Genomic DNA, 15,549 nt, shown 5'->3' on the forward strand with positions numbered 1-15,549 from the left:
ATGTGGTTGCACAGCCCCACATGAGTCTCCTGCACTCTGGACTGTGCCACCATGTACCCACAGTTGGGGAGGGGGAGCAAAGTGAGCTGGGAGTCTTTTTTGGATCTCCGTCTGTTTTAAGGGTGGCAGCAACTCAGGGAAAAACCCATTGCCGCCCACTCCTGGTTTTCCTCCTGGGGATGGACCTTGGCCGTGGCACTGGGGAGCCTGCCTTGGGGTGGGGCTCCCTGAAGACCTCTAACCTACCCTGGAGCTGAGTTGGGGTCTTGCTTGCTCCCACTCCGCAATCCTGAGTGGAGAGTGGCGTGGCAGTCCCAGCCCACCTGGCCCAGGAGGGATTCTTGGGTGTGACTAGAAAAAAAACTGAAAAAACAACCAGTTTTTTCAGTGTTTTGGGGGGAGAGTGGGCTGTGGCCACTCTGGGGCTGGGTGCACACAGGAGGCAGCCGTGCGTGCAGCCCTTCAAGTGCTTTTGTCTGCTCCTGCCCATCTAGGGTAATGTGAGGCACCCACGCGCCGCCTTGGCAGGAGCTGAGATGTCAAACACAGCTCTGCCTCACTCGTGGCCCCGCGCGCGCCTGGCTGCCTCTGTGGGAACAGCGCTGCCAGTGGCCCGTGGTACTGCCAGTGGCCTATGGCACGCTGGTGTCTGTGGCACCACTGGCTCACCCTGTCCTCAGCTCAGTCCTCCTCAGCATGAGGCAGGCAGTGCCCACAGCCTGGCAGGGTTGCCCTCGGGTGCTGCCCACACCTGCCGGCAGGTCCTACCTGTGGGCAGCTCACTGCCTGCAGCGGGGTCACTTCCCCATGCTAATGCGCTTGGGCGGACTTGGCCTGAGCACCTGTCAGCTCTCATTAAGGTATTAGTGGGGCTGCCTGGAGGGGTGGGGGGCCTGAGCCCCATCAGCTGCTTGGCGGGAGATGCAGCCGCCAGGTGTGCTCCCAGTGGGCAGAGAGGAGGAGGAGGAGGAGGACAAGGCAGCAGTGCTGGCAGCCCTGCCAGGTAGGGCTCGGTTGGAGGGACCAGCGGGCTTCAGGGACCTGGGGACAGTAGCCACTGCAGTGTGTCCTCTCGCTGGTGGGGTGTTCCCTATGCCCATCATGCAGGGACCCCCCGTGGCGCAGGCATTAGGCAGCATGGGGGTATGGAGACCTCTAAAAATCCTGGCTGTGGCTGAAGCCCTTGCACCAGTGCCAGTCTGGGGCTGGAGGTGTCGATGTGCTGTGGGTGATGCTGGCTCAAAGTGGGAGGGCACTCGGATGAAAGGGCACAGCAGTGGTTGGCCCTGTTACTCATCCAGCACAGCAGTGATTGGGACTGGTTCCCCCTGCTGTGTCTCACAGTCTCCAGGCTGGTATCTGGCCCCGGCAGCCACCAGGGCAGGGGGGCCACTTGCAGAGCTCCCCTTGCCAAGCCACCTGGTTCCAAAGCTGGACACACTGCCAAGTGTGTCGCCTGGCTCAGCACCCCTGTGTGGGACCCCCGGCTGCTGGGACCAGAATAGCCCACAGGCAGGGAGTGGGCTGGCCTCCAGCTGGGGGGTGCCTTGCGCCCCTATAAAGGGCAACAGACAGCTGAGCGAGGCTCACTGCAGTGCCTGCACCGCCACCATGCTGGGGGTCAGCTTGGAGGGGCTGGCACAGGCCGGGACGGCCAAGCTGGCTGAGCTGCGTCGGGAACTGGCAGCGTTCCGGGGGGTGGCAGAGGGGCAGCTGCAGTGGGTGCTGCAGTGGGTGCAGGCGTTGGTGCAGGCACTGCAGACACTGGAGCAGGAGCACCTGGAGCTGCGGGCAGAGCTGGGGCGCCTGGGCCGCTGCCTCAACCTGCTGGCACCAGGGCTGCAGGAGCCCCCTGGGGAGGACATCAGCACCCTCTTTCTGGAAGCACAGGACCCTTGCGCCCACTTTGAGGGCACCGAGGAGCCCAGCGGCCCTGTGGCCCATCCACCCACTTTCTCCAGCACGCGCCAGCAATCGGCCCTGCACCTCTCCCGGACCAACAGCAGCGTGAGTGTGGGCAGCCCTGCCCCACGGCAAGGGGTGGGAGGGGGCACCGGCCCCTGGGGCTCCTAGGGGTGTCTGGAGCCCAGGCACGAGATGGAACTGTGGCTGCGGTGCACAGGAACACGACACCATGAGGATCTACCACCCCTAGGGCTCACTGTGGCACGGCTGCAGCGCCTGCATTGCTGGCGTGCCGGGCAAGAGGCCACAGGCAGCTGTCCTGCCCCTGCCGCAGTGCCTGGCACAGGTGGTGGCATGGGTGCATGTGGCCAGTGTCAGCTCCTGCCGATGGCTTTGCCATGGGCCAGGTGCCGGCCTGCAGGATGCAGGATTGAGCCAGGTGTGTGCATGTCTGCTCCAGGCCAATTCCAGCATCCCTGCTGCCTCTGTGCCCTATTCCGGGCCTGGCCCGCTGCCTGCTGTGCATTGCTGGGGGGTCAGGCTGAAAGGAACTTGTCGTCCTGGCTGTGTTCAGGCAGGGGCCCAGCTGGCCTGGATCCTGGCAGGGATACGGGGGAGGCTCTTGATCTCTTGCACAAGCTCTTCTCTCCACTAAGTCCCTTAATTCCATGGAAATCCCTTGTGCTGCTAATGGCACGCACTGGCCTTGCCAGCACCTTGCCTGCTGCTGGGCACCAGGCACTGCCCAGCCTGTAGCCCCAGGCAGCCCCTGCCTGCTTGGGGGCCCGGCCACCTCCCGACAGGGAACAGGGAGTATCTGGAGATATTTTGGCAGCCAGACTGGGAGGAGATCAGGGACTGCTGGGCCCTCCAGGGGCAGTGAGTGCCACAGGGGGATGGCGTGACGCCCTGCCTGCTTTGGGCACTGCAGATGCCTGCAGTGTCCCACCAGCTGAGAGCTCTTATGCCACATGTGGCACATCCTCTCCAGAGTCCTCACTGCCTGTGGCACTGAGCAGGTGTTAGGGTGGTGGGGGCCTGGACCCTGAGCAGCGGTAGTGAGGTGGCTGAGATGGCAGGGGCTCAGCTGCACTGTGCTGTCCTTGCAGATGGATCCGGAGGTGGTGGAGCAGCCCCAGGTTCTGAGGCTGGAGCCAGAGCTGCCCAACGGCATGGAGAAGGTGCAAGTGAGGGAGGTAGAGAGAAGGAGCAAGCTGAATGTCGAGGAGCTGAGCAGGATTGAGGATGAGGATGTTCTGGATAAGATGGTACCTCTGCCTCTGGCTCGGGCTCCTGGGGGAAAGTAAAGGGACCCCAAGCTGATGGCAGAGGAGTGATGTTGACATCTCCCTCCTGCAGCTGGATCGGACAACAGACTTTGAGGAGCGACGGCTGATCCGAAATGCCATGCGGGAGCTGCGCCAGCGCAAGCGAGGTACTTGGGGAACAGTGACTCCCACTGGGGTTGGAGCAGTGGTGGAGGCAGTGTGGAGTGCTAGAGTGGGGCTGTCCAGCCACAGGGAAGATGGAGGCTGTGTGCTGGGTCCTCTCTTGCCCCCCAGGCTGTGCCAGGCTGAAGACATCATATTTCCCATGAGCCAGTTGTGGGACAACAGCAGCCATAGGACCTCTGGTGTGGTGTGGATTGTGTCCACCACCCTGCCTCTCACTGCTGATGCTGTCTCCTACCTCTGTTTGCAGACCAGCGGGAGAAGGAGCGAGACCAGCGGCTGCAGGAGGCTAGGAGCCAGGCTATGGCAGGAAGGGCTGGCCATGCCACCGAAACCACCACCACACAGAGCACTCAGTCAGCTGACGGCTCAGCGCGCAGCACCGTCACCAAGACTGAGCGTCTCGTCCAGTCTAGTACGGGCCAGGCTGGGGGGGCAGTGGGCTCACTGACCAGTGTGCTGGCCCTTCAGTGGCCATGCAGAATCCTTCCCAGTGCTCTGCCACCACAGCACCTCGGCCACTCGCTATTTGTCCTGGGTCTGGCCTGACTGTTCTGGGAGCAGCACTGTAGTGCAGGGCTGAGTTTCTGGCTTGCTCAGAGCTTGCCTGGGGATCATTAATGGATCTGTTCTGGTGACATTCCACCTGATCTCCACTCTCTTGGGGTAGCAGGGCCTTGTCTATGTCTTTGGCCTGTCTCCTGTCCCCTACACCCCGGTTCTCCCAGTCCCTAGGTGGCTCAAGCCAAGTGGCTGCAGGGGTTGAGGGATGCCCCAGCTCTGCTGCTTTGCGCTGTCCTCTTTGCTCTGCCTGGGGGGCACGTGCCCTCTGTCTTCCGTCTGCCTGCCATGCCTCTACCACCTGGGACTTCTACCCATTGCACTGCATGGGTGTGAGGGTGCTTGACAGCAGCGGGTGTCTGTGGGTGCTGCTGCTCCCAGCCCAGCTGTTCCTGTTGCCTTGTCTCTGCAGGTGATGGCACCAAGACCTCCCGTACCACAACCATGGAGTCGAGTTATGTGAAGAGATCGGACAGTAAGAGCTTTCCCTGCCCTTTCCCTGCAGCATTGTCAGAGTATAACCCTGGGGCATCACTGCTGCTGAGTCATCACTGCCCTGGAGCAGGCCAAGTCCCGCCTGCCTCAGCTCCTGCCCAGGGCTTCTTTCTTTCCTCTCTCTCTGCAGGTGGCAACAGCACATTTGTTCAAACCAAATCATCCTACAGCTCCTCGTCCAAGAAGACCGGCAGGTGAGTGGTGGTGTCTGCGGGGACAGGCACATACGATCTCTGTCACTCATCTGCTTGCGGTGTCCCTGTGCGAGGGTGTCCCCAAAGCCTCCTGGTCCTTGGGGTATACTCACTATGTTCAGAGGTCCTCATGGGTCCTTCCATGGGCACAAAGATGTCTGCCAGCTGGGGACCTTAAGCCACTCTCTTCTGTCCTAGGGACATGGAGGATTCTGAAGTGCCAGGGCTGGCAATGGGCTGAGGCCACTGCTTGCCCTTCCCTGGGCCACCTGGAGCCCCCTTCACATTGTTCATCTCTCTCCCAGCGTCTTCGACCGTGAAGATGAGAGTGCCTCCAGGCAGAGCAGCCTGGCTGCACTGGAGCGGCGTCAGGCAGAGAAGAAGAAGGAGCTAATGAAGGCTCAGAGCCTGCCCAAGACCTCAACCTCACAGGCACGCAAGGCCATGATGGAGAAGCTGCAGAAGGAAGGCGGGAGGTGAGGCTGGGCCTGGGGCAGGCTGGCTGGGGCAGTGAACAGGGTGCAGATAACACCCCACAGCTAACACCCATGGATAACACCCCGTGTCTCTTGCCATAGCTCACCAAACCCCGCAGCATCACAGACCAGTGTGCAGCGCTCCTCCAGCTTTGGCGTGCCCAATGCCAACAGTATCAAGCAGATGTTGCTGGACTGGTGCAGAGCCAAGACCCGGGGCTACGAGGTGGGTGCCACCTCCTCTTCCCATCCCAGGGCCGGTCACTCTGTCCCTTGGTAACTCTCTTGCCTTCTCAGCATGTAGACATCCAGAACTTCTCGTCCAGCTGGAGTGATGGCATGGCCTTCTGTGCCTTGGTCCACAACTTCTTCCCTGATGCATTTGACTACAGTAAGCTGACACCCCAGAACCGCCGCCACAACTTTGAGGTGGCCTTCTCTTCTGCAGAGTATGTACCTCTCATGCCATCATATGAGCTTGGGGTGGCTTGGGGCAGCCTCTTCTGCTCGCTGCTGGGGCGAGGGGACACACACGGGGGTGATGGTGCTGGAGGTGGGTGCCCATATGTGTCACTCCCCCCATGTCATGCAACAAGGTTGGGTGCTGGGTGGGAAAGCAGCAGCTGCCTGGGCAGAGTCACGAGAGGCCAGTGCAGCCCAGTCTTGTGTGGTGAGAGGGTGAGCGTGGCGGTCTGGGTTCCCAAGCACAGGGCAAGGCAGCAGATCCCAAGCCCACCTGGCTGCAGGCAGTACATCTCATCCCAAGGTGCCGGGTTTGGGACTGCAGCCTGTGGGTAGCGGGGTTTGCCCGTGCCAGGTACCTCCTTTCACAGTCATAGGGGCTCAAACACCGTTGCAGCTTCTCTAGTCTCCTCCCTTCCCCTTTTGCTTCTGATTTTCCTGGGTGCTGAGAGATGGGAGTGCGCCCAGCTGGAGGGCTGGCAGCCAGCCCCTCTCTCCTTCCTTCTGTCTCTCTCCCACCCCTCCACTCCTCTCCTTCAGTACCCTGCCCGGGGCAGGGCCAGGGGTGGGGGTCCCATTCGGCTGGTGTCTGGGGCCATGGGGTGAGCTGGGGGCTCCCATGAGCTCCCTGGGTGCCGTGGTGCTGTTTGGTGGAGCAAGAAGGGAGCCGCGGGCCTGGCTCTTGGCGCTCCTGGTAATGGATTTTTTGCCTTAATTGGGGAACCAGTGCACGGACTTGAGAGAGCCATCATCTCTCCGGCCTGGAAGCCAGGTGGCCTCTCGTCCTTCCTCCTCCAGCTCTTGTGAGCGTCCTCTCCTGAGCTTCCTGCACCAGGGCTGTGCTGCGTGGTTCCAAGCGGAGCTGGGCAGGAGGGCTGGGCTTGCCCCGCCATCCTCCCAACAGGTCTATATAGGAGCTATATAGAGCATCGCTCCACTCTGGAACCCGCTCCCCGAGCACCTGGCGCACCAGAACACCTCACTCCTCCTCTTCCTCCTCCTCTGTCTGTCCTTCCCTCTGAACCTCACGCCTCTCCACGCTGCTCACCTGCTGCCCCTTCCCCCTCCCCTTGCTTGTGCTCTCCAGTCTCACTGAATGGCCTTGGCACGGGGTGCCCGGAGCCTTCCTGCCCCTGCATCGCGCACCCCCAGAGCATGCCAGAGCAGAGCAGCTTCTGGGGGGATGGGAACTGCACTGATCTGTGTCTCTTGTTTTCTCTTCCTCCCCTCCCTGACTGGGCTGTGGTCACTGGCTTGCCCCTCTCTCTCCCTGCACCCAGGAAGCACGCGGACTGTCCACAGTTGCTGGACGTGGAGGACATGGTCCGGATGCGCGAGCCAGATTGGAAGTGTGTGTACACATACATTCAGGAATTCTATCGCTGCCTGGTCCAGAAGGGGCTGGTAAAAACCAAAAAGTCGTAGCCCATTGTCACCCCCCCCAAGGACCAATGGTGAGAACCTTCCCCTCCAAGTATCTGCCCGTGCCCCACCACCACCAGGGCTCGGCTGGGAAGCAGCTGCCACGGCTGGGGACAAGGCTGGGGGATGCCAGTGGGCAAGGGGCAAGTCCCGGTGGTGCCAGGCAGGGCCCCACTGCAGCCAGGAGATGGGCAGAGGCAGCTGGCAGATGGGCAGAGGCAGACTGTCCTTGGGCCTTCTGGAATAGCACCCATGGGGGTTTGGGCAGTGGGGACTGTGTCATGCTACAGGGATCTTGACTCTCCAGCTCTGGGGAGGGCAATAGTGAGAACAGATCCCTCCCCCTGGCTGAGCCTGATCCAAGGATGAGCTGCTGGGGACTCAGCTCTGTGCTCTGAGTGGCACCGCCTGAATGTGGGTGACCCCCCCCGGGCTGCTGCAGCATTACTGCTTGCACTTGCTGCCTCCTTTCCCTCCCCAGCGTGCATATGCCCAGCCCCGAGGTGCTGCCTGCTCATATATGGGCAGGAGCAGGAGTCTGGAAAGTGTGACTCAAGGCTCAGGTCCTGCCTTATGCTGCAGTGTTTGTGCCTGTCTCGGAGCATCCTGTCTGGTGCTAGAGCCATGGCTCCCCTGGCTCTGCACAGCACTGGCACACCGGAGCCCAAACAATGGCTTTATAAGGGCAGAGCTGCTCTCTGTGTGCTGCCATTACTCCGCCATCACCCCCGGAGCCAGGCAGGGGCTTTTCCAAGGCTCTGAGTGGGGCCCCCCATCCCCACGGTGGCCGAATCACGAGGTGGGGCTGGTGCCAGCCAGGTCGTGGGCTCAGAGCCCACTGACCAGTGTAGCAAAGGCACCATGGGAAGGCTGGGACTGTGGGGGCTGGGGTGGGGATCTCCTGGGCCCTAGTGCTCCCCAGGGGCTGGCAGCAGCTGGGGGTCTGTCCTCAGAGAGGGGGGGAGGGAAGGGGGGGGGCTGTTCTGGAGGGTCAGGGCACACCGTGGGGCTACAGCAGGGGGAGGGGGGGACAGAGATGAGGATGTTGTGGTGATGGGTGGTAGCATGGGATTTGGACCCTCCTTGTGCATCCTGTCCTTGCAGCAGAGCCCTGCTGGAGGGTGGCCCAGGGCCGGAGCAGCTGAGCCAGCCATGGCAGCAGCGGGGGCTGCCAGTTCATGCCAGCTCAGCCCCCAGTGCTGGCACAGCCCGTTCCCCAGCAGCAGCAGCAGCCGGGATGCTCCAGCACCATCAGTTCCCATAAGGGGACAATGCCTGGCAGGGATGCAGGGGCCTGGGCAGGGCCAGGATGGGGGTTGCAGCAGTGGCAGGGTTGCTTCTCTGCCCCCCCCACTCCCCCGCACCTACTCCCACCTACTCCCCCAATAGAAAGACTAGAGGATGGAGGTGGCTAGATCACCTCCATGCCCTGACTGGTTGTCATAGTGACCCATAATCGTGTTGTCAACAGCCCTGAGCACCCAGGGAGCCCCAGTTTGGGGACAAAGCGGCCCAGGGAGCTGGATGGGTGGTGAGGGCAGGGTGGGCACCCCAGCAGAGGAGCAATGGTAGAGCCCTGAGGCTGTGGGGATTGGGGCACAGCCATGGCTGATTGCCATGGCCCCCCGAGGCTGGTAGCTGCTGGAGCAGGGTCCTGCACGGACCCCTACACCATGCTGGAGCTGGGAGAGGAGGCAGTAGGCACAGACCAGGTTGAACTCACTGAAGCAGGGCAGTGCCCACCCCAATAGTGCTGGGCCTGGGGCAGGCAGGCCTGAGCTCTAGTCTGAGGCAAAGCTGGGAGCCGGGCTGGCAGGAGGCAGAGGAGCAGGGCCAGGGCTTGAAGCAGGAGTGAGGGGGCAGCTTGTGACTGAGATCCGCCCCCCATCCCTGCTTTCCCTGGACCAGCCGGTGAGGCTTGAGGCTTCAGAGATATGTGCAGGCAAGCAGGGCTCTCCCTAGGGGGCACCAGCAGCCGCTGGAGGAGGAGAGGGGTGGGCACAGCCTGAGCAGGGTGTGACTACCACCACTAAGAGCTGGGGCAGAGAGCACTGGGGGGCAAGGGGTGCAGGCAGGTGGACAAACCCCCCAGGACAGGCAGCCTCCAGGGCAGGCAACACATAATCTTCCCAGTGCCAGGAGCGGCAGGACCGGGGGTACCAGAGGGCAGGCAGGAGCCACGTGGGGCTGAGGGAAGCAGGGCCCAATGCCAGCAGGCCCTGGGCAGTGTGGGGTTCCATCCCAGCCTCCACGCAGGGCAGCTTGCCTGAGGGTTTCACCTCTACAGGACGCTGGTGGACTGCGTGCCGCTGGTGGAGGTCGAAGACATGATGATCATGGGGAAGAAGCCAGACGCCAAGTGCGTCTTCACCTACGTGCAGTCCCTCTACAACCACCTGCGTCGCCACGAGTTGCGCATGCGGCAGAAAGAGTGCTAGAGCCTGCCCTGCCCACCCCCCTACTGTCCTTGCTGCCAGGGCTGCCAGTGGGCAGGGGAGCTGCCTGCCCCAGGAGGGTCTGGCAGGGCCACAGGTCTGGCACTGGGGACAGGGGGAACTCTGACACCCAGGCAGTCCCATGCCTCTGCCTTGCCAGAGCTGCCTCTGCCCCAGCCAGCTGTGGGCTGACCCCATGAGCAGGGCCAGGCAGGCACTGCTGGGGATGCTCCTGGCTTGGCTTGCCCCCTGCGCTCCAGCCTGTTAAGTTATTTGTTCTCCAGGAATTGTGTACCCTTCGGGCAGCACTCCTGTGTCCCTGGGTGGCACAGCTGTGCCCTCAGGCCTGGGGCACAGTGTGGGTCAGTGGCTGAGCAGGACCGTGTAGCCTAGCCAGGCATCCCACAGGCAGCACCTGTCAGTGGTTCCCTTGGCTCCCTGTGAGGAAGCCCCTCTGCCCACCGCAGGCCCTGCTTGGTGTCACCTCCCTGGGGACAGCTCCACAGCTGTGCCGACACCCTGCTTCCCACCTTCACGTGCACCTGGGGCACTTCTGCACTAGGGGCTGCAGCACCTGTGGGCTGGGGAGCGGGCAGGGGTGAGAGGTCCCAGGAGAGCACAAGGCTGAAGGAGCGAGCCAGGATGGCAGCCCCTTCTCCCCTCTCCTGCTCAGGGCACCACGCGCTCAGCGCCGCTCGCCCCTCCGTCACGTCTCTACACCTGTAATGACACGTGTACCAACACCAGCCAGACAATAAAGGTTTACCTAGGGTGATGCCTCTGTTTCAGGTCCTTGTACCAGTGGCACAGTGCATACTGCAGTGCCTGAGGAGCACTGGCAGTCTGGCCACTCCTGGCCTCTCTGCCTGCAGCCCCACTGCTTGCCCAGCCTGGAGGGACACACGGTACTCCTCCACTCATTGATAATGTCTGGAGCTGAGGGGCACCTTCAGTGCCCCACCCTGACCAGTGCTGTTGGTTTGCTGTGCGCCCCCCCTGCCCCCCATCACCCTCAGGCCTGGCTGTGCCCTGCTTCCTTCCCTGGCTCAGGACCAGATGTCTCCACTGGGCTAGCACAGCCATGGGGCTACAGCTCAACACTACAGGACCAGCTCATGGGCTCGTGCCCGTCCCCCTGTGCCCTGTGAGAGCAGCCGTGGTGCCCACCTTCATCCCTCCATTGTGCTGGGGGGGGGGTGGCACAGGAACAGCACAGTTCATTCACAGGTTGGTTTGTGGCTCACCAGCAGTGGCTGTGATCCTGCCATCCTCTCCTGCCTCTGAGCAGCTCTGGGGCACCCAGCTCCCCTTGGCACAGAGCAGTGCAGGATGCACACCACCAAGCCTGCCCTGAAAAGACGACACAGTGCAGCCAACTGTATGTAAAGGCTTTACTGGGTGCTGGATACAAGATAACCCTACTGGGGGGTAAAGCCCTCTCCCTGGGGCAGCTCTCCCACCTTTGGGACTCAGCACATCTACCCTTAGCACCTGTCGCTTTCTGCTGAGGGTTTCATCCTGTCCCATGCAGGTAGGATCCAGCTGCCCAGTTGCCGGGAGCAGCTAAACCTCCGGGCACAGCAAGGGAGTGCAAGGAATGCTGCTCCTCCCAACTGGCCAGGGAACAGGCTGCAGGCATGGGAAGGCAATGACCACCACATGGGACCCTTGGGATGCCCACAGTGCCCAGGAAGCCCCTGCTCGAAGTTTGAGCTACCCAGGGCATCCTTGGGGCAGAGGCTACACAGCACCAAGCAAGAGCCGGGGGGGGGCAGCTCTGCCACTCCACAGCACTATCCCCAGCTGCTGTAACACCCTCGTTCCCTGTGCTGTGGACTGGCTGCAGGACCCTGTCCCAAGTGCGGCACTCCTCACTAGAGGTCTGGGTGTTCTCCCTTGTCACGTTTGAGTGGGGTCTTGATGCCAGTGGTGGATGCTTGGGGGGGTGGCAGTGTGGGCAGAGGCTTGGCAGGGGCAAACTGGAACTCCTCGGGCACGGGGGCATCAGGCGTCTCCTTGCGGTAGAAGCCCAGCTCCTGCACCAGCCGGTTGATCTCCTCCCGGGTCATGTCACTCAGGGGGATTCTCTGCGCCCAGACAGGGGCTGCAGCCTGGCATCCACAGAGCACTGACCACCCCAGGCCCTGTAGCAGTGGGTGCCACGCTGCCCACTCACCTCCAGCTCCTCGTACCGGTGGCTGAGGAGCACGAGCTCGGGGTCAGCACCGGGCAGGTGTTTCATCTCCAGGTTATGGCTGGATGATGTGTCAAGGAGCAGACAGCACTGGGCAGGACCATGCAGCCCCTGTCCCATCACATCCCATTCCATCCTCCATCACATCCCACTTCTGCTCATTCTATACTGTCCTCCATCCCTTCTGTCACATCTCATTTTCTCCCATCCCATCCTTCACTGTATCCCATCCCTTTCTGTCCTACATGTCATATCACCCCATCCTCCATATCCTCCTATCCTACCCTGACCCATCCCATCCCCCAACCATCCCGTCCTCCACTCTTCACCCAGCCCCATCCTCCATCTGATCCTTCCCTCAGCCCGTCCCATCTTCCATCTCATCCCTTCACACCCTGTCCCCTCGCATCCTGTCCCGCCCCTGTCCCATCCCGTCCCATCCCATCCTGTGCACTCCTGCAGGGCCTCAGCGCTGCCGCCGCCGCCGGGTACTAGAGCGGGATGTCCTGGGTGACGAACGCCTTCACCTGCGGAGAGCGGCCGGCCCGGCCCGGCCCGGCCCGGCTCAGCGCGGGACGGCCTCGGCTCCCCGCGCCCCCCGGCCCCGCTACGTACCTCCCTGAGGCGGTTCAGCCGTCACCCGCCGCAGGTCTGAGGAAAGGGACACCCCGTCAGGCACCCGGCGGGCACTGGCTCACCTCCGGCCCTCCCCGCGCGCCCTGCCCGCGCTCACCTCCACCTTGCCCCGGGCCAGGTCCCGCAGCGCGGCCCCGCGGAGCTGGGGGAGCTCCGAGCAGCGACCCGCCGCCAGCGCCGCCGCCAGCAGCACCCACAGCCCCGGCGGCACCGCCCGCATCGCCCTCACCGTCGCCACGTCCGCCCGGCCCGGGCGCGCGCACGGCACCGCGCCTGCGCAGCGGCGCGCGCGCACCGTGCACACCCGCACGCTGATGCGCGCGCGCACAACCACCACACGTGGTGCACGCGCACACCCGTGCACACCCGTGCACGCGCACACCACGCACGCGCACGGCACACGCTGAAACACCGAGACCCGGGGGTGCGCGCGCACCCCCCCTGCACACCCATAGCACACACTGAAACACCCTGAGACACCCGGGCAGGGGGCGTGCGGGCACACACAGCTGTGCACGCTCACACAGCTGCACGCGCACGCATGCACGGGTGTGTGCCCACAGCTCTGCACAGCTATACGCAGTCTGTACAGAAGCACACAGATACACACAGACACACACACATTCCTACCTTCCCTCCAGCCACTCTCAGCTGTGCCTATGTCCGGACACATCAGCACACACAGCAGTGCATAGGGACACACCAGCACCGGCAGTCACATGTGCAATGGTGTGTGCACACACTACTATATGTACACCCAGCTGTATGGACTCACACAAATGAGGCACATGCAGCTCTGCATGTGCAAGCCATCATGTACCCCTGCATGCACACACCCACCCCACACACACTTTCCACACTGCAGCTGCACACAAAACCCTCAACACAGGCACGTTCTGGACACAGGTCCTGGGGTCTTGGACTGGCTGAGGCTGGAGGCAGCTCTAGGGTCTCTCTGGTCCTACACCCTGCTCAGGCAGGGCCACCTGGAGCCAGGGGCCCAGGACAGCGTCCAGGTCACTTTTGCGAATGTCCAAGGATGGAGACTGCACAGGTCTCTAGGCAACTTGGGCCAGGAAAAAAGTGTTTCCTGATGTGCAGAGGGACACCCCTGTATTCCAGTTTGTGCCCATGGCCTCTGGTGCTGCAACTGGGCATCACTGGGAAGAGCCAGGCTTCATCCTCTGTGCTTTCCTTTGGATATTTATATACATGGATGAGATATGCCTGAGCTTCCTGTGCTCCAGGATGTACAGTCGCAGCACTCGCAGCTCCTCCTTGTATTAAAGATGCTCAAGCCCATCCTCCTTGGGGCTCTTCACTGGGCTCCCTCCAGCAAGTCCATGTCTCTTGGACTTGCTCCTCAGAGCCCTACACTGGACAGAGCACTCCAGGGGTGGTTTCACAGTCACCTCTGTGACCTCCTGTGACCTGCTGACAAACACCTCGATGCAGCCCAGGATATCATTCACCTGCTTTGCCCTGAGGACACGCTAACCTTATGGTTAATGTGGTGTCCCCCAGCCCCCCTGCTGCAGAGCTGCCTTCCGGTTGGGTGGCCTGCAGCATATCCCGGTGCTGAGGTTGTTCCTTCCCAGGGGCAGAACTCTGTACGTTCCCTGGTTGAACCTCAGGAGATTCCTGCCAGCCCACTTCTCCAGTCTCTCCAGGTCCCTCTGGATGGACACATGACCCCCTGGTTTGTTAGCCACTCCTCACGGTTTGCTGTCACCTGCACATTTGCTGTCCCATCATCCAGGGGATGAGGATGTTAAACAGGCCAGGGCCCAGCACAGACCCCTAGGGACCCTGTGAGTGACCGGCCTCCCATGAAACTGTGCGTCACTCACCACCACCACCCCTGGATCCAGCCTTCCTGCCTCGACCTCTACTTATCCAGTCTGTACACCAACAGCTTCCCTAGGAGGACCAGATGGGAGGCAGTGCCCAAGGCCTCCCTGCAGTGCAGGTGGACACTGTCCCCTGCTGTCTGTGTCTGCTGGCTGCTTGCTCTATCACGGGAGGGGATCAGGTGGCCAAGCCAATCTGACCCCCTCAACGAGTTGTTGTTCATGTGTCCAGCAGTGGTTTCCAGGACTTGCTGCTCTGTCACCTTCCCAGAATGGAGGTAAGGCAGATCAGTCTTGGGTCCCTGGATCCCCCTTTACACCCCTCCAGAAGCCAGCAGTGATATTGGCTCTCCTTGTTCCTGTCCCAGTTGTCACTATTGATCACAGTGCTTCCGTGATGGCAGGAACCACCTCCAACCACAATTCCCTTGATGCTTGTGAGTCAACCCCGCAGGGACCCAGGGACCTTGTCCTCTCCTACCAGGATCCTCCTCTACCTCACTCCATACTTCACCAAGATTCTCCTCCTCCTCAAGCTCCAGCCTTCCCTGGGTGCTGGCAAGTACAAGCTGAGGGCAAGACATATCACCTGGTCCCCCATTCCCTCTAGGCACGCACACACACACACGTGCGTGTGTATGCACCCCAAGCACAGGTGTTCATACCTGCCTATGCTGCACTGGAGCACCGTGCCGGTTTAAAAGTAAACTGGCGTGAGAAATGAACGCAACTCAAGAGAGATTACAAATCAGAGTTATAATTTACTAAAAAGATTACAATGAATACAACAATAGAGAGAAAAACTGGTTTTAACCCACAAAAGCAGATGTATAACCCCACACCCTGGGACAAGAACAGAACGGTGTTTGTCAACCCCTGTGCTGAGCACCACGTGGCCCCCCTGGGTGCAAAGTAAAAGAAAACCTGTTGGTCCGGATGATGATCGCAGTTCTGTCCAAGTTCTGGTCCTCCTCTGGATCTGATGAGTGGTACCAGAAGTCCCAAAACCCAAAGTTTATATATGCTCAAGTTCAGGTGGGAATGCCCAGTACCTCCACCAGGGCAGGGAGCTTCACAATGGGTGATTTAACTCTGTGAGTCATGGGATATTTTTGGAGTCTTTGATGGTCTGGGTGTTGCAGCTGCCTATTATGCCAGTCCAAGGTGGTCCATTAGCAAAGATGACCCCTCAGGCTGGGGGTGAAGGTGTTAATGCCTTTCCGGAGGGGAGTTATCACAGCTGAGTCATTGGTGTGCAAATAAAAGAACACTCCTCTGTCTCTCAGGGTTTGTTTAACATCCAGCTTGTAGCCTGAGGTGTCAGGTGTGCCCTGGGCAGCTGCTGCAAACAATCCATTTATTACCAGTCCATCGGAAGGGTGTAGAATACAGTTTTGATTATATCCACATAGTGATAAACTTGTCCCAGTCCCTGTAAATAGGACAAGCACAGGGACACTGCTGTGCA

The 15,549-nt window shown here is 61.2% G+C and overlaps 2 protein-coding genes across 4 annotated transcripts in view; one reads left to right on the forward strand and one right to left on the reverse strand.

The window, feature by feature from the left end:
• Nucleotides 1–10,172, forward strand: part of SMTN (smoothelin) — a 22,468-nt gene extending 12,296 nt beyond the window's left edge. Inside the window, exons 11-21 of one of the 3 annotated variants that reach the window (XM_017835857.1) lie at nt 1,891–2,007; nt 3,015–3,173; nt 3,265–3,340; nt 3,607–3,771; nt 4,330–4,392; nt 4,543–4,606; nt 4,912–5,082; nt 5,185–5,308; nt 5,380–5,531; nt 6,825–6,998; nt 9,254–9,365. In XM_017835857.1, the coding sequence (XP_017691346.1) occupies nt 1,891–2,007; nt 3,015–3,173; nt 3,265–3,340; nt 3,607–3,771; nt 4,330–4,392; nt 4,543–4,606; nt 4,912–5,082; nt 5,185–5,308; nt 5,380–5,531; nt 6,825–6,969 (1,236 nt within the window). In that variant the 3' untranslated portion in view covers nt 6,970–6,998; nt 9,254–9,365. Of the gene's footprint in view, nt 1–1,890; nt 2,008–3,014; nt 3,174–3,264; nt 3,341–3,606; nt 3,772–4,329; nt 4,393–4,542; nt 4,607–4,911; nt 5,083–5,184; nt 5,309–5,379; nt 5,532–6,824; nt 6,999–9,253 lie in introns of all 3 variants that reach the window. The other 2 variants (XM_017835856.1, XM_017835858.1) reach the window with 2 other exon arrangements.
• Nucleotides 10,173–10,778: 606 nt separating this feature from the next.
• Nucleotides 10,779–12,451, reverse strand: LOC108507676 (selenoprotein M). Its single transcript, XM_017835860.1, has 5 exons — nt 12,329–12,451; nt 12,211–12,246; nt 12,088–12,122; nt 11,578–11,656; nt 10,779–11,488 (listed from the first exon to the last, which is right to left on the reverse strand). The coding sequence occupies exons 1-5, from the start codon at nt 12,449–12,451 to the stop codon at nt 11,276–11,278; spliced, it is 486 nt and encodes a 161-aa protein (XP_017691349.1). The 3' UTR covers nt 10,779–11,275.
• Between the last annotated feature and the right edge of the window lie 3,098 nt (nt 12,452–15,549).

Source organism: Lepidothrix coronata, unplaced genomic scaffold (assembly GCF_001604755.1).
Source record: "Lepidothrix coronata isolate B3197 unplaced genomic scaffold, Lepidothrix_coronata-1.0 Scaffold265, whole genome shotgun sequence".
Lineage (NCBI taxonomy): Eukaryota > Metazoa > Chordata > Aves > Passeriformes > Pipridae > Lepidothrix > Lepidothrix coronata.